At 35.3% G+C, this 18,645-nt stretch overlaps 1 protein-coding gene across 13 annotated transcripts in view; it reads right to left on the bottom strand.

Moving 5' to 3' along the window:
- Nucleotides 1–18,645, bottom strand: part of LOC109427547 (protein NDRG3) — a 224,282-nt gene that overhangs the window by 73,894 nt on the left and 131,743 nt on the right. For 8 of the 13 annotated variants that reach the window (XM_019703119.3, XM_019703156.3, XM_062850056.1 and 5 more), the window contains one exon: nucleotides 3,565–3,648. The exons of the other annotated variants lie outside the window; for them this stretch is intronic. In XM_019703119.3, the coding sequence (XP_019558664.1) occupies nucleotides 3,565–3,648 (84 nt within the window). The remainder of the gene's footprint in view (nucleotides 1–3,564; nucleotides 3,649–18,645) is intronic. 13 annotated transcript variants of the gene reach the window in all.

The following is an 18,645-nucleotide window of genomic DNA, read 5'->3' as shown; positions in this document are numbered from 1 at the left end:
ACTTAAGATTAGTATCGAGGCTACCAGTACAAAGTAACCAAACTGAAGGTAGTTTCGTGTGATTTTTTGTTCAATCGGGCAAATTTCGAAAGATTGTCAATATGACAAAAGTTTTTGTTTTTTTTTCATAAATAGTCAGCTTTGAATTAGGCATTAATTTGTAAAACATCTTTTCAGTTTTTACTGATTTCTTATCAAAATTTTGCAGAAATGCGGAAAGTGCTGAGAACCACTGTTCTAGAAGAACCCCATGAAGATTGATTTGCAGCCATTCCATAGAACAACGATGCAGTGCAACTCCGATTATCGTGAAATTTGGTGGGTAATGTAGTTCACCGTGAAAAATTTAACCCGAATTTTTTTTAATTTCGTGGTTAGGGTGACCAATTTTCAGATAGGGTAGTCCTTAAAATCAAGGTTTAAAAAAAGAAACAAAAATTTTCAATATATCATAACTTTTGGACCAGTCAACCGATTTTAAACTTCTTTTTTTTTTGTTTGAAAACTATTGAATTTTAGTTTTTAGGAAAAAATACGTGAATGAGCCAAATTGTGTTTTTTTTGCAAAAAATATGCATATATATTAGTTTTTTCACGTTTTCATGGTCTCGGGACCAAAAAGGGACCCTGGTTTTATATTTTTATCAAAAAAATCATGTTAAAAAATCAGAGATGTATATTTTTTAATAATAACTCATTTTTTGAAAATCGAGTGTCATATTTTTTAATACTTGCTGCTTAAATTGTCTGATATTGTAAATCTTCATAAAACTATGCCTTGTATTCCTTTTTTGAGTGATTCCTGGTCTTTTTGGTATCCATAAGGATTCAAAATATAATCAAATTTATACAAATGTTTTGTATGGGAAAATTTGGCCTTTTATTTTCAAAAAATTATATCTCAAAAACTAAAAAATATACATCTTTAATTTTTTGATATGTTAATATGTAAATATAAAACCAGGGTACCTCTTTGATCCCAAGACCATGAAAACGTGAAAAAACTAATATTTTTGCATATTGATTGCACAAAAACACAATTTGGCCCATTCAACGTATTTTTTCCTAAAAACTAGAAATCAATAACTTTCAAACAAAAAAAAGTTTGAAATTGGTCGACTGGTTCAAAAGTTATGATTTTCTGAAAATATTTATTTTTTTAAAACCTTGACTTTTAGAACCACCGTATCTGAAAATTGGTCACCCTAATGACGAAATAAAAATACGGGTCTAATTATTTTCGAAGAACTACAAACCTACCGAGTTACACGACAATCGGAGTTGCAATATATCGTTTTTCTATGGAATGGCTTTTTGAATTAACTCAGTAAGAATTCGTGAAGGAAATCCAGAAGAATTCCTGAAGGTTTACAGTAAGCATTTCTGGAAAAGTTTGAATCAGTTCTGGAGAAGGAATTGTTTGAAGAAATTTAGCTATAATTCTTGAAGGAAAATCAAAAGCATCCCCTGGAGGAATATGATGAGAATTTTTGGATGAAACCCCGGATAAAATCACTGAACGAATTCCATGACAAGTCACCGAAGAAACTTTCAAAAGAATCTCAAAAAGATTGCCTCAAATATTCGCATCAAGAAATCTTGAAGAATTCTCAATAGAAATATCTAGAGGAATCCCTAGAAAAATTCCGAGAGTAGTAATTTTTAGAAAAATTCTGTGAGGAATTTTTGAATGAATTTATATTGAAATCCCATCAGCAATGCCTGGAGTTCCTAAAAAGAAGTTCAAGATCTACATATTGTAAATTAAAGGTCAAACTTTACACCTTGTCCTAAGAAATCAAACTTCGAAAAGCCAAAGTGCTCTATCCCAGAGTGAAAAACAAATACTTTTTGAGAACATTTCAAATTTTTAAAAAGCTATTTAAGAATTATCTTCAATAATAAAAACTCAAAAAATGCGATTTTTGTATTTTTTTTTTTTAATTTCTGAATTGGCATAACACTCATAGCAGTTTTATTTGGCTTTTTGGCGAATAAACCTGAATTATATGAAATTTTGAATAATTGCGATTATATTGGCTGCAGAACCTTTGAATCAATAAAATGACATTTTTTGAATTATTTATCAAAAAGCGAAAAAAAAGCACTTGTTCAAATATTTGTTTTTTTTTTTTATATTTTTATTGCTGTGTATTTTAACTTATGCTAATTCTACACTAAAAGTGGGATAGTCCTATTCATTAGTAAAATTTCGGTTACAATATATGTGAAATATCTTGTCAGGGAAGTGGCAATACACGTTTAATTAATTGACATGACCAGCGCTAGGACGTCCATGTTAAAGAATAGTCCTATTTCAGCTACGATGCACACGATGAGTCACTTCTTGTGCATCGCAGCTGTTTGCTTTCAAAAGGAAGATATCACCAATCAGATTTAAATTTTACTATTCAAATCACAGATTATGAAAAAAAATTTGCTCATCAGCATTTAAGTTTTAATGTGGAATAGATCGTTATGGTATGTAGTGCACTGAAAACGTCAGCTTATCAACATTTAGATATTGAAAAAAATAAAAAAAAACTATTTTTTTTTCTTTGAGCCTCATATAAAATGATTATTTTTCAATAATAGACTTGGAGATTTTTTGGAAATCCTAAATGTTCTTCAAAAATGCTTCATTTATGCAAATCTTGATTTTAAGGGTTGAGCACCTAGAATTTTCGAACATTCATTTTTTTTATTAACAGTCTGATAAGCATTCTTAAGGAATAAAAGTATTTCTGTCAACCAAAGGAGATAATTATTTTATTGTTCCAAGAAAACTTCCTTTCTAAAATGCTTGCAGTTGATGTTGGAGTTATGTCATAATCACTTTTATCTAATATTTATTTTTGAGTTTATTCAAAAAAAAAAGCATTTTAAAAATTTCATACTTTTTTTCTAGGTAAATTAAAAAAAAATCACAGTGTGTAAGTGGGTTGCGTAATTTATCATTTTTGGTTTTCAAAATCATAAAGTTTCACTGAATTTCAAAAGTTTTCTTCCGACATGGCTTCTTGACGAACAAAGCTCCAACTTTGTCTTCGAGAGAATGTCATTTGCATTGTCAATAAAATGTAAATCCCAATCACGCTTTTTGTACCGATTTCCCCATACTTGACTACGCAAAGCAATTGTGATATGTGGTCCATTAGGCTGCGATTTACATGTAGAATGTTGTGCACAGTAATTACGCTTGTGTTTGAAATTGTCATCGAATCGGCAACGGCTACACTAGGTTGCCGAGAGCTACCTACTCACTATATCGTCATTAGATTTCTATTTAGGTCTAGAATTAAGGAGGCAAATATTGAAAGCACATTCGATGAAGGAAAATGAGAGCTGTTTTCAAACTGTACACGTTTTGAGTTGAAATGTGTGAAACTATTCTGTTTGTTCGGATTAGAAGCAAGTGTGATTCAGTCACGCATGTGTCATGGGTTCATTCCATGCCGGGTTACGCGGGGCGGTGGGCTCAAACTCAAAAACCAAACAATATCAAAAGAATCGTCATACAAATTTGTAAAAGAAATCAAAATCATCGTTATCAAGCATGCTTACCCCAACAGGCGGGCTTCCTCGGCAGTGTGGGCTGGAGCGGATGGCATTCTGGTGTTGGCCGCTTTGCCGGTCTTGTCGCGGTCCCTGAAACGGAAGACTTTCACATGCAGAAAAGGCCAGACCAAACGAAATTTCAACGGAAAAATATAAAAATGAAACTAAAATCAAATAAATGAAAGGAGGATGTGGTTATAGAACAGGAAAGCGCAGTGGATATGAAGAGGGTTGAAGGGGGATTTGTTGTGAGCTGAAAAAGCTTAAAAGATCATTATGGAATGTGGCGGGAAATTTTCGGAAAATCAGCGTTTAGTAGCCGGAACAGGGGCAGGAAGTGGCAAAGAACGGAAACGGAAACCGAAGCAGAAAATGTTGTTAAAAATAGAGCATCGAAGAGAGAAAGAGAAACAGATAGCGTGGAGATTAGTGTGTATGTTTTGTTAAACCTCATCCGGATGGTGGGTGGTTTTGACTTTTGACTATGGTACGGATGTTTCCAGTTTCGGCCGGATTCGAAATTCTGATAAGCTTTGAACGAGCACGAATGAGATTACCGGCGTGGGGCCGGTTTTACGATCCGATTATGCGCGTGTGTTTGTAGGGCGAGTGATAGAATCTGGTAAATATCCGATTGGGCTTTTCGTTTTGGGGTTTATAGATCAATTTGTTATGCTAAGAGATGCTGCGATGGGTGATGATCTCTTCCGTTGAACAGATTTAACAGATGATAGCAGTTGAAATAGAACGAGATAATCATGCAGTGAAATAATTTTCATTCGCTATTGAAAAATATTGCAGCTATTGTCTAGCATAGCAGAAAAAGTACATAATCTGATTTTGTTTTGAAAAAAAAGCGCATTCTGTTCAGTACCATTTGCATTCAAAGCACACCTACAGCCGAAAGAAGCCTTCAGCTTTGAAGACCTAGTTTTTTACCAAAGGTATCCGTAAACAAAATTTTCTGAAATTGGGTAAGATATCTTGTTCTTGTAGTACCATTATATTCGGAACAAAACCTACTTCTCAGGGCTCTATGAGCAAGCATTTGCACGGTTATTTACTGAGCGCTTCCCAAGAAACAGAACTATCTGAATAACAGTTTCTTAAGCTAAAATTTGTTTAAGAGTGGTTTGTTCCGCTCTTGTACAACAAAAACGTTTGTTGAGTTATTTTGCTAATGACTATTTTACATGTGTATATCGTGTTCATGCTAATCAATGGCCAAGAAAGTCAAGGAAATGTCCATTACGAAAGTTCTAGAAACGACCAGGAATTGAACCCGTTACCCTCAGCATAGTTCAAATATTATGACTGTCGATTAGGGACCGCCCATTGTCCATTAATGACGTTGGATTATAAGGGGAGGGGGCTCTCTGATTATGCTACGTGCCATGTATTAGCTATGTGAAAATAGGCTACGAGGGGGGAGCGGATGACAAAATTCGGCTAAAATGCTACGTCATTTATGGATGCTCCCTTATACGAGTTTACTTGCATGACTGAATTGGGACAGAAAAAAACACAATGTACAAATATGTGAACAGCTGGTCACAATCTTATGAGCTTCATGACCACTTCTGTGCACGGGCCTGGCTTTAAACTAAGCCGAGCGATATATAAAGATTTTGCGAATTTGAAACTCATTTGAATTAAATAAAAATTTATAATATTATCAAAAATGCAAGGTTATATTATGGTATAATTGGCAGATTCAGAAAGCCATAACCTGAAAACTAAATTTCAATACTTTCGTTCAGGCCATAAACTCTTACACCCAGAATTTGTTGTGTATTTTTAAATTTTATTTTAAAAGTTTTAAAGATTTTTTCGAAATCCAGTTATATCTTCGAAATCGATGTTGTTCAAGTTATCCTTCATAATTTGGCTGAATATTATGGATCCCATCCTCTTTTGCTGCGATGGTGCCCAAATTCATCTCCATATAAGTGGTACTGCATTTTTTTCTCTTTACTAATTTTGAAGTCTAGAGAATTCAATGCCACAGTCTTTAATAATGCAGGATCCACACATTTTGTCCTTGATAATAAGGAAAATTAGTTCATGATAAATTGGATAAGTAAATTAAATACAGAAATATTTCTAGCTATAGTAAGGTAAAGGCTGAATGATTTTTTTTTTCGATAGTAAAAAACGATCTCTTATTGTCTAGAAAAAAAAAACGGTTTCCATGTTTTATTTTGTTTTTGCCTTTCTCGTACACCAAGGTGTACCGAAAGGCTATATGTTCACTCCAAAAACGAAAATTTGATAGAGACTCCGGAGGGGTCAAGTCTTATATACCAATCGACTCAGCTCGACGAATTGAGGTGATGTCTGTGTGTGTATGTGTGTGTGTGTGTATGTGTGTGTGTGTGTATGTGTGTGTACAAAAAAACTCACATCACTTTTTGGCAGTAAACCTCATCCGATTTCAATGACCGACGGTTCATTCGACGCGGAATCTGGTCCCATTGTTTCCTATTGAAAATGGTTCGGATCGGTTCAGCCGTTCCGGAGATATGGCCATTTAGGTGTTCCGGAACTGTACCCCAGGAAGGGGCCAGATATGAAAATGCATCAAACCTATGCATGCGACACATCAAACCACGGCATTTTCGATAACCTGATGAGCGATAAGCATAAAAATAGTCTAAGACCATATCTGAACCGGTAGTGTTCCGGAACCGGTTCCGGGTGTCCCGCCGGAAGTGGCAAATATCAAAGTGAACCAAACCCATGCATGAGACACATCAAACCACGGCATTTTCGGTAACCTGATGAGCGGTAAGCAGGAAAATAGTCTCAGACCATATCTGAACCGGTAGTGTTCCCGAACCGGTTCTGGGCGTCCCGCTGTAAATGGCCAAATATACAATTGTACCAAACCCATGCAAGCGACACATCAAACCACGGTATTTTAGATGACCTGATGGACAATGAGCAGGAAAATCATCTCAGACCATATCTGAACCGGTAGTGTTCCGGAACCGGTTCTAGTCGTCCCGCTGGAAGTTGCCAAATATACAAGTGAACCAAACCCATGCATGTGACACATCAAACTACGGCATTTTCGATAACCTGATGAGCGGTAAGCAGAAAAATAGTCTCAGATCATATCTGAACCGGTAGTGTTCCGAAACCGGTTCTAGGCGTCCCACTGGAAGTGGCCAAATATACAATTGAACCAAACCCATGCATGCGGCACATCAAACCACGGCATTTTCGATGACCTGATGGATAATGAGCAGGAAAATCATCTCAGATCATATCTGAACCAGTAGTGTTCCGGAACCCGTTCCGGGGTTCCCGCCGAAGTGGTTGAATCTGAAAGAGAATCAAACCCGTACATGCGTCACATCAAATAGCAGCTTTTTAGATTACTTACAGGGTGCGGCAGGAAAAAATGCGAAAAGTTCAAGGCACTATTACACGCTAAATATGGGATATGTATGACTATTTTTTCATGACAGTGTATCAGTCAATGTCTATATTCTAGCACTGAAAAATAAAAATGAACATATTTGATGTTTAACGTGTGATAATGTAGGCCTAATAAGCGGGTATCAATAAACTGCGCGCCCAATGGTCATTAAACAAAATGACTATAATAGTAACAAAATTAGCTTAAATTCGATGAACAACCAGACCACACTGATCCAGAGCCATGTAGTTTCACATACTAGATGAAATAAGTACATATATTTGATGATTTTGTAGAGAAAATCAAAAATTTTGTATTATCAGATACGAAATTTAGCGACCTGTGTGATTTTCTGCGGTTTGAAAATTCTGGTTGTGTTCATCTTCAGGCGCCGCCCTGTAAAGGTTAGTTACCAAAATGGGAAAATGTTTAATTAACTTTTCAGAAAACTAGCCTATTATAGATCATGGAACGTTGAAACACAAATTGGTTAATGTCAAATGGACGAAAATGAGGTTTGAAGTTGAAAAACACTTTCGCATTTTTTCCTGCCGCATACTGTAATGAACGGTCAGCAAGTGTTTCGAAATCGGTTTTGAGTGGCCGGAAGAGGCCAAATGTAAAAGTGAACCAAATCCAGGCATGTGAATCAAATCGTGGCTTTTGCGATAACCTGATGAACAGTTAGCTAGAAAATAGCCTTACGTCACGGGTAGTGGTCCGGAATTGGTTCAGAGAGTCCCGTCGAGATTGTCAAACCCTGCATGTGACACCTTCAATTTGCAGCGTTTTTTGGTTAACCGATGAGCAGTTAACAGGACAATAATGTTAGACCATATTTGGTTCAGCCGGTAGTTACCAGGAATCAGATCCGGGTAGTAAAATGTAAAATTTAACCAAACCCATGAATGCAGTACATCAAATCACGACCAGTCTTGTAAACATTCGACACTTTTTACTACCTTCATTTCGTTGCCGCAGTCGGGTGTCAGTCGGCTTTGTTACATTCGTGCGCTACCGTTACCTCTTACTTACACACAACACGAGCAGTAGAACGTAGACTGATCACGACTTATCGACAACCTGATGGAAAAATAGGGTCAGACCACATTAGATTCCCGGTAATGTTGCGGGTTCAGCTGTGGCTTCGAAAATGGTTGGAAGTAAAAGTGAAGCAAACCCATTCATGCGACACATCAAATCACGGTGATTAGGTAGAGGTGAATAAATAGCAATAAAATATTCTCAGACTATAATTGGGACAACCGGTAGTGTCATGGTCCATGACTCATGGAATCAGATCCGGCTATCCCACCGGAAATTACCAAGTATAAAAATGAACCAAACCCATATATTCGACCTATCAGATCGCAGATTTTTTGATAATCTAATGAACGGTTAGCAAGAAAATAGCCTTAGATCACATTAGAGACTAGCTTTTGTGAAGCAGAACCAACGTTCATGTGAAAAATTAAATCGTGGCTTTGTTTAATGGCCTGATAAACATTAGGCATGAACAACAGTGACGAATAGGTCTAAGTTCTCATATATGAGAACAAAATATAGACAAAACTAAAGCGATCTCATCAAATCGTACCATTTCAGATTCCTAAGGTGTAAATTTATAGAAGGATTGGTCAACGTTGAATGGAAAAATAAGAATTTGATCGCGTAAATAGAAGAAGGTGGCTGTTTTAAGGAATTTTGAGCTCTAAAACTATGTAAAATAAGTGTATTTGGTATGGGAAATTTGTTTGAAGTCCACCAGAGTATCCAAAATAGCGGTCCAAAGTCCAAGATAATGGCCCAGTATTCAAGTTAGTGCCTATTTTATAGGATTTTTAATTCTTGCATTATGGGCATATTTTGTATGAAAATATGTCCAGAATTCAAAATTTGTAATCAGAAAACCCAAGCTGTGCGCTGTTTCACAAGGTCTGCAATATGACTATAGTTTGAATGGGGAAGAATGCCGGTCTTCGTCCAAAACTGGTAATAAGAAAATCATAAACGACATGCCAAAATTCAATACGGCGACTATTTTATGTAATTTTAGGTGCAGAGTCCAAAAATGAATACCAGAACATCCAAGATGGTGTCTCAATGTTCAAGATGGCGATTAGTTTAGTTGAGGTAGATATCCGGAGTCATAAAATGATGACCGGAAAATCTAAAATGACGTTTCAAAATTTTGCGGCTTCATGACACTTGTTTGGTTTGAGTTTTGGATCGTTGTCTCATATTTTCTGAATATTGGATGTAATGCTAATATAAAATGTATCCATATTGAGTAGATTTAGCAAGCAGTTTTCATTTTGTATTTATGTCAATGTCATCAACATGTCGCTCGAGTTTTGTTGAAAGGATATTTTAAAGCACGAGAAAGGCACCATCACCGCTATGTGGATTAATTAGGGTTTTTTTTCTATCATTTTAGTGCATGGAGTTTGTCGATATACATAAAAATTAATCTCTAAGCAGCATGCAAAAGTAGAGAGATTATTTTTAAATATGTAATTTTTGTAGCTGACCATGTATTTATTTGAAAAAAAAAAATTAAAAAAAAAGCAAAACATAAAAAATGATAACTAAATTGTGAACTAAAAACCTGCGTTCTCGATAGCTCTTAAGAGTTCATCGATGTACCGTGTCCATGGGGAGGAGGGTAGCGGAGTTCAAATGTCCTTTGAACAAATTTGAGTATAAGTAAAAAGAAAATTGTGTTAAGTACTGTTACTTTGAATTCCACGAAGTATTTGCATCCTTTGACAAATACGTATTTTTAACTCAACTGTAAGGTCGTCTTCAGTGTCTTGTACTTGACTCGATTTGAGCACGTATTTTAAACCACTTTTAATCAAGGCTAATTCAGGAGTTACAGCTCAAGTCTTGAGTTTTTTTTTCTTTTTTTTGTCTAGTTTTCATTGATCAAAATATGTTGTATTTGTAAGATTCTGTTGAAACTTTAAATGATTCTCTTCCTATATTAAATATTTAAAATATTTTGCGAAATTTCTAGGAGATCGATCCTTACAACCAGCAATCAGAAAATAGCTATTTAGCTTAAATCTAAACAACTACGATTATTGCTAAAACTCTGGAAATATTTTTCAGAAAGTCAGCTGTGCTTTGGATATTAGAAACTTTTGCAGTTCTGTCATGACAAAAAAACTAGAAAGTTCCAGTGTAATATCAGATTTTGATACAACCTTCTGGCCCAAGTAACACACTTGTCATCGAAGAGTCACGGTGGCGCAGGTTTATGTTGCGCAGAAGTCACAGTGACTTACTTCTAACAAATAAATACTTACTTGCTAGAAATAAGTCGCAGTGACTTCTGCGCAACATAAACCTGCGCCGCCGTGACTCTTCGGTGACAAGTGTGTTACTTGGGGGCTGTTGATTGCATTCATTAATGTCCACCATTTTTCACGGAATCCTAATGGATTTTATCAATTACGGAGCATCCATAAATGACGTAGTTTTGTTTGGCGGATTTTGGACACCCAATCCCCCTTTGTAGCATATTTTTCCAAATGGTTTGTTTCAAAATCAGTGATCTCCCTCCTCTAAAACGAAACGTCATTTATGGACGTTCCCTTAACAAAATATTGAATATTTCTATTATTGTTTTTGTAAGTTTTAAAAGTTATCAACATATTTAATATTTTTCAAGATTTGTCAAACAAAATCTGCCTACAGTGCAGTAATAGTATTTTTAAGAATAATCTTTGAAAACAGAAAAAAATATACAAGACATAGTTAACTATAAGAAAACTATTAACTTTTGAAAAATACCTTTATTATCTCATAAATGCAAAAAAAAAAACAAAATTTTGTTTTTTCGAAATGTTTTTTTTTTCAGATCTCGTGGACATAAGGAGAGAAGGTGGAGGTTAACAAAAAGTTCACGATTGCCCACGTGTCAGAAAGGGAGGATAAAAAATCAGGACTTTTTGGATGATTTTGATTTGAAAAAATTGAAAACAATAAACATACAAAAATATGGTCTCCTCAATATTGTTCTACCGCTTAACTTTTATTTGTTGCTTTTTTTTAAATCTCAAATCAAATGAGAGAAAATTAGGGAGCAGGTGAAACGCATGTTTTATGCAAAAATACTGTCGAAATTTACTACCCGGCTGGATGTTAAGTACTGATTACCAAGAAGTGGTATTGGTTTTATTGATATTAGCGGTGAAAGATCGGAAAATATTATTTAAAAAAAAAAGTTCCTGGACCATCTGACGAATATCAAATTTTTAATATTTTGAGATCAAACGAATGGTTTGCTGCTATTGGTACGATCTTACAGTAGCTAAATATGATGTGATGATGATGATGTTCCAGGAGTAAATTTGAGATATTATTTTCAGTACTTTTATCTCTTATATCGATCAAACCAATAACACTTTTCGATCTCCATATCAAAATATGCTATTGCTATTATTGAAATTTTTCGGCAAAGACATTCAAAATTTATTAATAGGGAAACATGAAACATGTTCAGTAAAACTCGCCCCCATTCGAACCAGTTGATCAAAACAAATGAAACTTTGCAAGAAAGTTACTTTATGAGTATCTCAAATGTTCACGAAATTGCATAATTATCCCTAAAAACTTTAAACTATATCGCAAAATAACCATTTATTATGAGAATGGAATTGGTTACGATACTACAAAATACTAATAAGCTCATTTTTTGTTTATTTTTTTAGCCACAATTAAAAGTGAGTTGGGTCTTCAGTTAGCCTAATGGTTAATGCAGGGGATCACCAATCCGGAGACGACGGATTCGATTCCCGTTCCTGTCAAGAAAATTTTCTCGACTCCCTAGGCATAGTGTATCAATGTGCTTGTCACACAATATACAAATTCATGCAATAGGGCATTTTTTTATTATCGTACAAATTGGGCCGAAGGATCTCCGATTTTCATGAAACTTTTTCCACAGGCAGGGCTCATGGATAAATGAATAAAAAAAAACTGAGAAAAAATCAGGGTCGCCTATTTTTCCGGAAAACTCAGGTAGAAATTTCTTGTTTTCCCCTGACATTACTTACTTTGAAAAATCATATCTCAAGAACAAAGCATCGTAGAAAGAAGGTAGAAATGGAAAGCAAATTTTCTTTGGTAGAAATCAAAAAAAAATATGAACTGGACAAAGTTTTCCACAAAATTTTTCACAGTTGAGAAAATTTGTAAAGAAAAGCCGGAAAAACTATGCCTGAACTCGTGGAAAATTTCCAAAAAAAAATTTTTGAGAAGGATGTTTTATAAGTTTTAATTGCTGAAAATTTTAGAATGCATTTTTTTTCGTTTTTGAGTTATGGTCAATTTTGTTTAAAACTGTCTAAATGTGCCATATAAACCGTTTTTTGAAAAAATCATAACTCAAGAACGAAGCATCGGAGAAACAAAGTTTTTTAATGAAAATGAAAGAAAATTTTCTCAGAAATCAAAAAAAATGAAGTGTAAAAAGTTTCCACAAAATTTTCCACCGTTGAGAAAATTTATAAAGAAAAGCCGGAAAAACTATACCAGAATTCGTGGAAAATTTTCAAAAAAAATATTTTTGGGAAGGTGATTTCATAAGCTTTGATCGCTGAAATTTTTGGAATGCACTTTTTTTTCTTTCCTGAGTTATGACCAATTTGGTGAAAAATTACCATGTGGGCCTATTTATATATTATATGGCCATTTTCAGAAAATTGACCATAACTCAGGAACGAAAGAAAAGTGCATTCCAAAAATTTCAGCGATCAAAGTTTCTGAAATTACCTTCTCGAAAAATTTTTGTTGAAAACTTTCCGCGAGTTCGGACATAGTTTTTCCGGCATTTCTTTAAGCATTTTTTCAACGGTGGAAAATGATGTGGAAAACTTTCTCCACTTCATATTTCAAACTTCAAACTTTGTTTCGACGATGCTTCGTTCTGGAGTTATGATTTTTCAAAAAAAAGGCTTATATAGAACATTTGGACATTTTTAAACATAATTGGCCATAACTCAAAAACGAATGAAAAGTTCATTCCAAAAATTTCAGCAAATAATAAAGCTTATGAAATAACCTTATCAATTTTTTTTCCACGTGTTCGGGGTTAGTTTTTTCCGGCTTTTCTTTACAAATTTCCTCAACTATGGAAAATTTTGTGAAAAACTTTGTTCATATTTTTTTGATTTTTTTTATTTTGTTTCTACGATACTTCGTTCTTGAGTTATGATTTTTCAAAATAAGTAATGTGAGGGGAAAAAAGAAATTTCCACCTGAGTTTTACGGGAAAATAAGCTACCCTGAATTTTTCTCAATTTTTTTTGTTCATATATCCATGAGCCCTGCCTGTGTAAAAAGTTTCATGAAAATCTGAGACCCTTCGGCCCAAACCCGTACGGTAATAAAAAAAAATCCCCAGTAGCAGGCAAAGGAAGCTTTTCAATTATTAACTGTGAGGCAGGCCAAGCCCCAGTAGGGACGTAGAACCATAAAGAAGAAGAAGTAATACATAATAAACATAATCAACATACAGGGGATAGACAAAATGATCGGGACAGGCAAAATTTTCACTTTTCAAAAAATGTCGACCTAGCTGTAACTTTTCTAAAAGTGCATCAAATATTCTCAAATTTTCACTGTTAGTTGATGAACTAGTTGTGTATCAGTGGGCAAAATTTGGAAAAGATCATGCTATTTTGCACGAAATTATAAACATATTAGAAAAAGGTAGAATTATCCGATAGCCAACTTTGAGCTGTTATATCTCCGGATTCAATGAACCGAATGAAATGACATTTTGTCCATTTATGACTTATAAAATAAGCTCTGAAAAATGTTTGACTCAACTTGAAATTATTAACAAGAGAAAAGTTATAGCAGTTTCATTAATTTTATGATTTTTCACTAAATCGGCCTATTTTTAATATGCATCCCATTACTTTTTCAATGAATTGCCGCCTATGTTGTTACTTTCTTTTAAAACATATATGTATTCAAGACAATCAGAGGGAATTTAAATGAACTATAATTAGCATCTTGAATTTTGAAACGATGTTGAAATTTAATAGAATTTGGTGTTTTATTAGAAAAATAATCTAACCGTTATAATTTTCTTCCGTGATAAGAATTTTAAGTTTAATCAAAAGTTTTTCAAAGCTCATTATATAAGTCATAAATGGTCAAAATTTCATTGAATTCGATTAATTGAATCCGGAGATATAACAGCTCAATGTTATCTATCGGATAATTCGGCACCAACATTTCAAAAGGGCGTAACTGCATTTTGAAACAAATCACTCTTTCACATCTGTGGGTCATATTTCAAGTTTCCCAAATTTTGTCCACTGATACACAAATAGTTGATCAACTTACAGTGAAAATTTGTGAATATTTGATGCACTTTTCGAAAAGTTACAGCTATTTGAAATTTTTTTGAGAAGGGAAAATTTTGCCTGTCCCGATCATTTTGTCTATCCCCTGTACATTAAAGAGTTCTCAGTCAAACTTTCAACCTGTTGTACCAATTCATTGCAGAGTAACATCCGTACTTTTGTGTCCCGATTATTGCGGATACAGGTTTTGATATTAATCATGTGCCTTTTGAACCATCTAAAAGAAAAAAAAACCAGATTAATCCACCTAGTGGTGATAGTGCCTTTCTCGTCGAATATGTACCCATACTCATGATCTTTCCGTCGACGTAATCAATCTTGCCTTAGAGTCAGCGGTCAGCCTCAAATCTCTCTGTATTGGTAACGGACGAGCAGGAGGAAATGCTCAAATCAAGAATTTTATCAAGGTCATAATCGAATTGGGGCACTTTTCCGACGTTATGTTCAACGTATGGGCAGAGCTGAAAGTTTTAGTCCTTTCAGTTGACTGCTTGACCACCTTCACTGGAGGCTGATTCATACCAAGATGTCAATTACTACCCAGGATTAATTTTTTTTCACAGATCACTTTGACAAAGTTTTATCTGCAGACTTTAGGGGCCGTTCATAAACCACGTAGACTTTTTGGGGGGAGGGGGGGGGGGGGTGGTCTAGTCAAAGTCTACGCTCCATACAAATTTCAAACTTTATGTATGAACAAAAGTCTACGAGGGGGAGAGTGGGGGGTTCTGAGATGGCCAAATTATGGTCTACGTGGTTTATGAACAGCCTCTTATGCTATATTTTATTATCATTGGTTACAAGATTCATGTAAAATTTGTAATGTAGTAATTTGAAATGCCAATTCTATATCACATTCCAATATATCAACCACATTACGTAGCTCGCCCTCCAGTCGCATAAAAATTTTGCGCAGTAATTTTAGACGCAAATAAAGAAATAAAAGAATGTTCGGGGCTGATGCGCTTGAATTTTAATTTTTTTTTCATACAACGTTGACGCATCCTACTGTAAATTTACGTCTCAGGAATCTAAAATGGTGTGATTTGATGAGATCGCTTTAGTTTTTTTTTTTAGGTTTTTGGTTCTCTTACACATGTCTATCGCTTGCATTGATTTAGTTCACTTTCGTAATTCCACTGAAGCACCCAACGCTGCTTCTGCAACACCACCGGTAGCCTCTTATGTAGTCTGAGTCTATTTTGTATTGCTTACGAGACCCCCGGAAATGATTCCGAAACACTACCGGTATATTTAAATGTGGTCTGAGTTTATGAAAACTGTTAATCAGGTTATCCGGAACTAAAACACTACCGGTAGTAACTTCTGTGGACTGTGCCTATTTTCTTATTATCCATGCATCACGTTACTGACAAAAAAGCGATTTGATGTACCGCAAGCATGGGTTTGATTCACTTTTATATATGTTCACTTCCAGTGGGACACCCTGAACCGGTTCCGGAAAATTTACATGGTTTATTTTTACATTTAACCAATTCCGGCGGGACACCTAAAACCGGTTGTGGAACACTACCGGTGCGTGGTCTCTAAGGTAATCTGAGCTGATTTTCTTGAAAACCGTTCATCAGCTTATCGAAAAAACCGCGATTTGATGAAGCGCATGCATCGAGTTTGGTTCTCTTCTACATTTGACCACATCCGGAGGGACACCGGGAACCGATTCCTGGACAGTACCAGTTTTCCCAAGCATGATCTGAGATATTTTTTCTTGGTAACCTTTCATCAGGATACCTTGAAAGCCATTTGCTGTGTCGAAAATATTTTTTTAGTTCTCTTTTACATTCGGCCACTTTCAGCGAGGCACCTCGAACCGATTCCGGAACACTATCAGTAGTTTATAATGTGGGCTTAGCTTATTTTATTGCCGATCGTAAAAATTATCGAAAAGGCCACGATTTGATGTGTCGCATGTATAAATTAGGCTCTTCCGGCGGGACACCAGGAACCGGTTCCGGGATGCTACCGGTTCAGATATAGTCTGCGATTATTTTTCTGTCTACTATTTATCAGATAATCGAAAATGCCGTGGTTTGATGGGTCGCATGCATGGGTATGTTGCAATTTCATATCTGGCCCCTTCCTGGGGTACCGGTCCGGAACACCTAAATGGCCATATCTCCGGAACGGCTGGACCGATTCAAACCATTTTCAATAGGAAACAATCAGACAATATTCCGCGTCGATTGAAACCTAAAGCATTGAAATCGGATGATATTTACTATCTAAAAGTGAGGTGACATTTTTGTACACATACACACATACACACGCACACACACACACATACATACATACACACACACATACACACACAGACATCATCTCAACTCGTCGAGCTGAGTCGATTGGTATATAAGATTTGGCCCTCCGGGGGTTCTATCAAGATTTCATTTTTGGAGTGAACATATAGCCTTTCGGTACACTTTGGTGTACGAGAAAGGCAAAAAGAAAAAAAATGCTCAAACTATACCCCGTCTAAAGGCGGGGTTGGCGTTTTTTTTTCTTTCCTGCGTAATCAAAACTTTTATATTTTTGACTCTTGTTCAGGACTGTTCTGTATATCGCAGAATGATTTTTGGTGTCTTTTGAAGCATATTTACACAATTTCCTGAAATCATTTTACTTTTCAGGTCATCTTTCAGATGTCACCGTTTCTTTTGTATTGAATTGCAACAATTAACACATTTCAATTTGTTCTCAAGTATTCTATGATAGTAAAATAGTTAAGGGGAGTTGAAAACATTCTCATTGTTTTCCTTAAATTTACACAGAAAATAAAATTAATAAATATGCTTGAAGAAAAATATAAAAATGTAGGAATGCTCAAAAAAAAAAACCAAATTTACAAAATTGCAAAAAAAAGAATTACCTTCCTTATCATACTTGAATCGATTTTAGCTCACGATAGATGATATTTCGATAAAAAATGGGTATTAGAGGGTTAAAATCAAAATCATGCGAAAGTTCATTATGCCAAAAGCTCTTAAGCAAAACATCATTTATTGCAAAATGTACTGCCAAACTCGAAATTTGTAAGGAGCAAAGTTAGTGAGAAAGAGAAATCGCCATAATTCGGTCCACGTGCTTCATTAACAACCTCATTAAGAAAGAATGATAACGACACTGTGATAAAATCAAATCACACGACGCTTATTTGCAAATTGATAACAACCTCCTCGAAACAAAAAGGTCAACACCAAATTGGAAACAAATCGATCCCATTTCTAACGAAGCTTGCCCCTTTTCCAAAAGACGGTGGCGACCTTATTTTTTATGGCAATACTGCGGCCTTTCTTCGTTTTCGACGCTTCTACCACGCTTCGGACTGCCCCGGGTTGAATGGACCATGTTTTTCCGGAAAATTGCACAAGCCTTTGTGCCCGCCAAACATTTGCGTTCTGATTGGAAAATTTAGCCCCAAAAAAAAAGTTTACACGTTTCGTTTCCGTCCTTAACAAGAAGAAAAAAAGGACACTAATGGAACAAGAAACATGGAAAACTTTTTCCTCGTTTCCTTCTGTGCTTGTGCATGTCTACCACAAGCAGAAACTTGCACTATTTGTTATGTCCAACCTATTCCAAGCGTGAATTCCAGCAACGATTGTGTAGGAGGATATTTGCAAACAGGAAGTAATTTTCCACTCGTTAGGAAGCTCCTAGCAAACCATCAATAACCGGTATCGTGTTGTTTGGTGTGATTGTTATTTTTAATACAGGATGTTAGGTTCATGAGTGCAAACTTTTTAAAGGATGATAGAGGACCATAAATGGTGAAAAAAATTGTTCTACGCATATGGTCAAATCTCAACCATTACGCAGTTATTGAACTCCCTATGTTTTTGACGCTTATTGCCTTAACTGGCTATAGCTTGAAAATAGTCAAACTTATCTCAGTTTTCTTACCCTTATTCGAAAGATTATTGAATTTTCTATCAAATGGCATCTTTGAATCGATTGGTTTAGTTAAATAACTAAGTTTTCTAGAGCAAAACAGCTAAAAATAGTGTGTTTCAATTTGTTTATGTCAATTATCTTTGAAACATGCGTAATAAATTAAAATTCTTTCTTTGGCAAAGTTGTGGCCCCTGTTCCACTCTACACATCGTTTTTTTGACATCAAACTTCTATCTCTTATCGTTTTCTTGCAATTTTGATTTAAATGTGCAGCACAGTGCGCAAAAAAAGTGCTTACCATGACTGTTGCAAATTTATGATCTGAAATGCGACGTTTTAATCGAAATTGCAAGAAAACTATAAGAG

Source organism: Aedes albopictus, chromosome 2, assembly GCF_035046485.1.
Source record: "Aedes albopictus strain Foshan chromosome 2, AalbF5, whole genome shotgun sequence".
NCBI classification, from domain to species: domain Eukaryota; kingdom Metazoa; phylum Arthropoda; class Insecta; order Diptera; family Culicidae; genus Aedes; species Aedes albopictus.
Note: the sequence above shows the minus strand (reverse complement) of the source record. Positions and strands in the feature narration are given on the sequence as shown.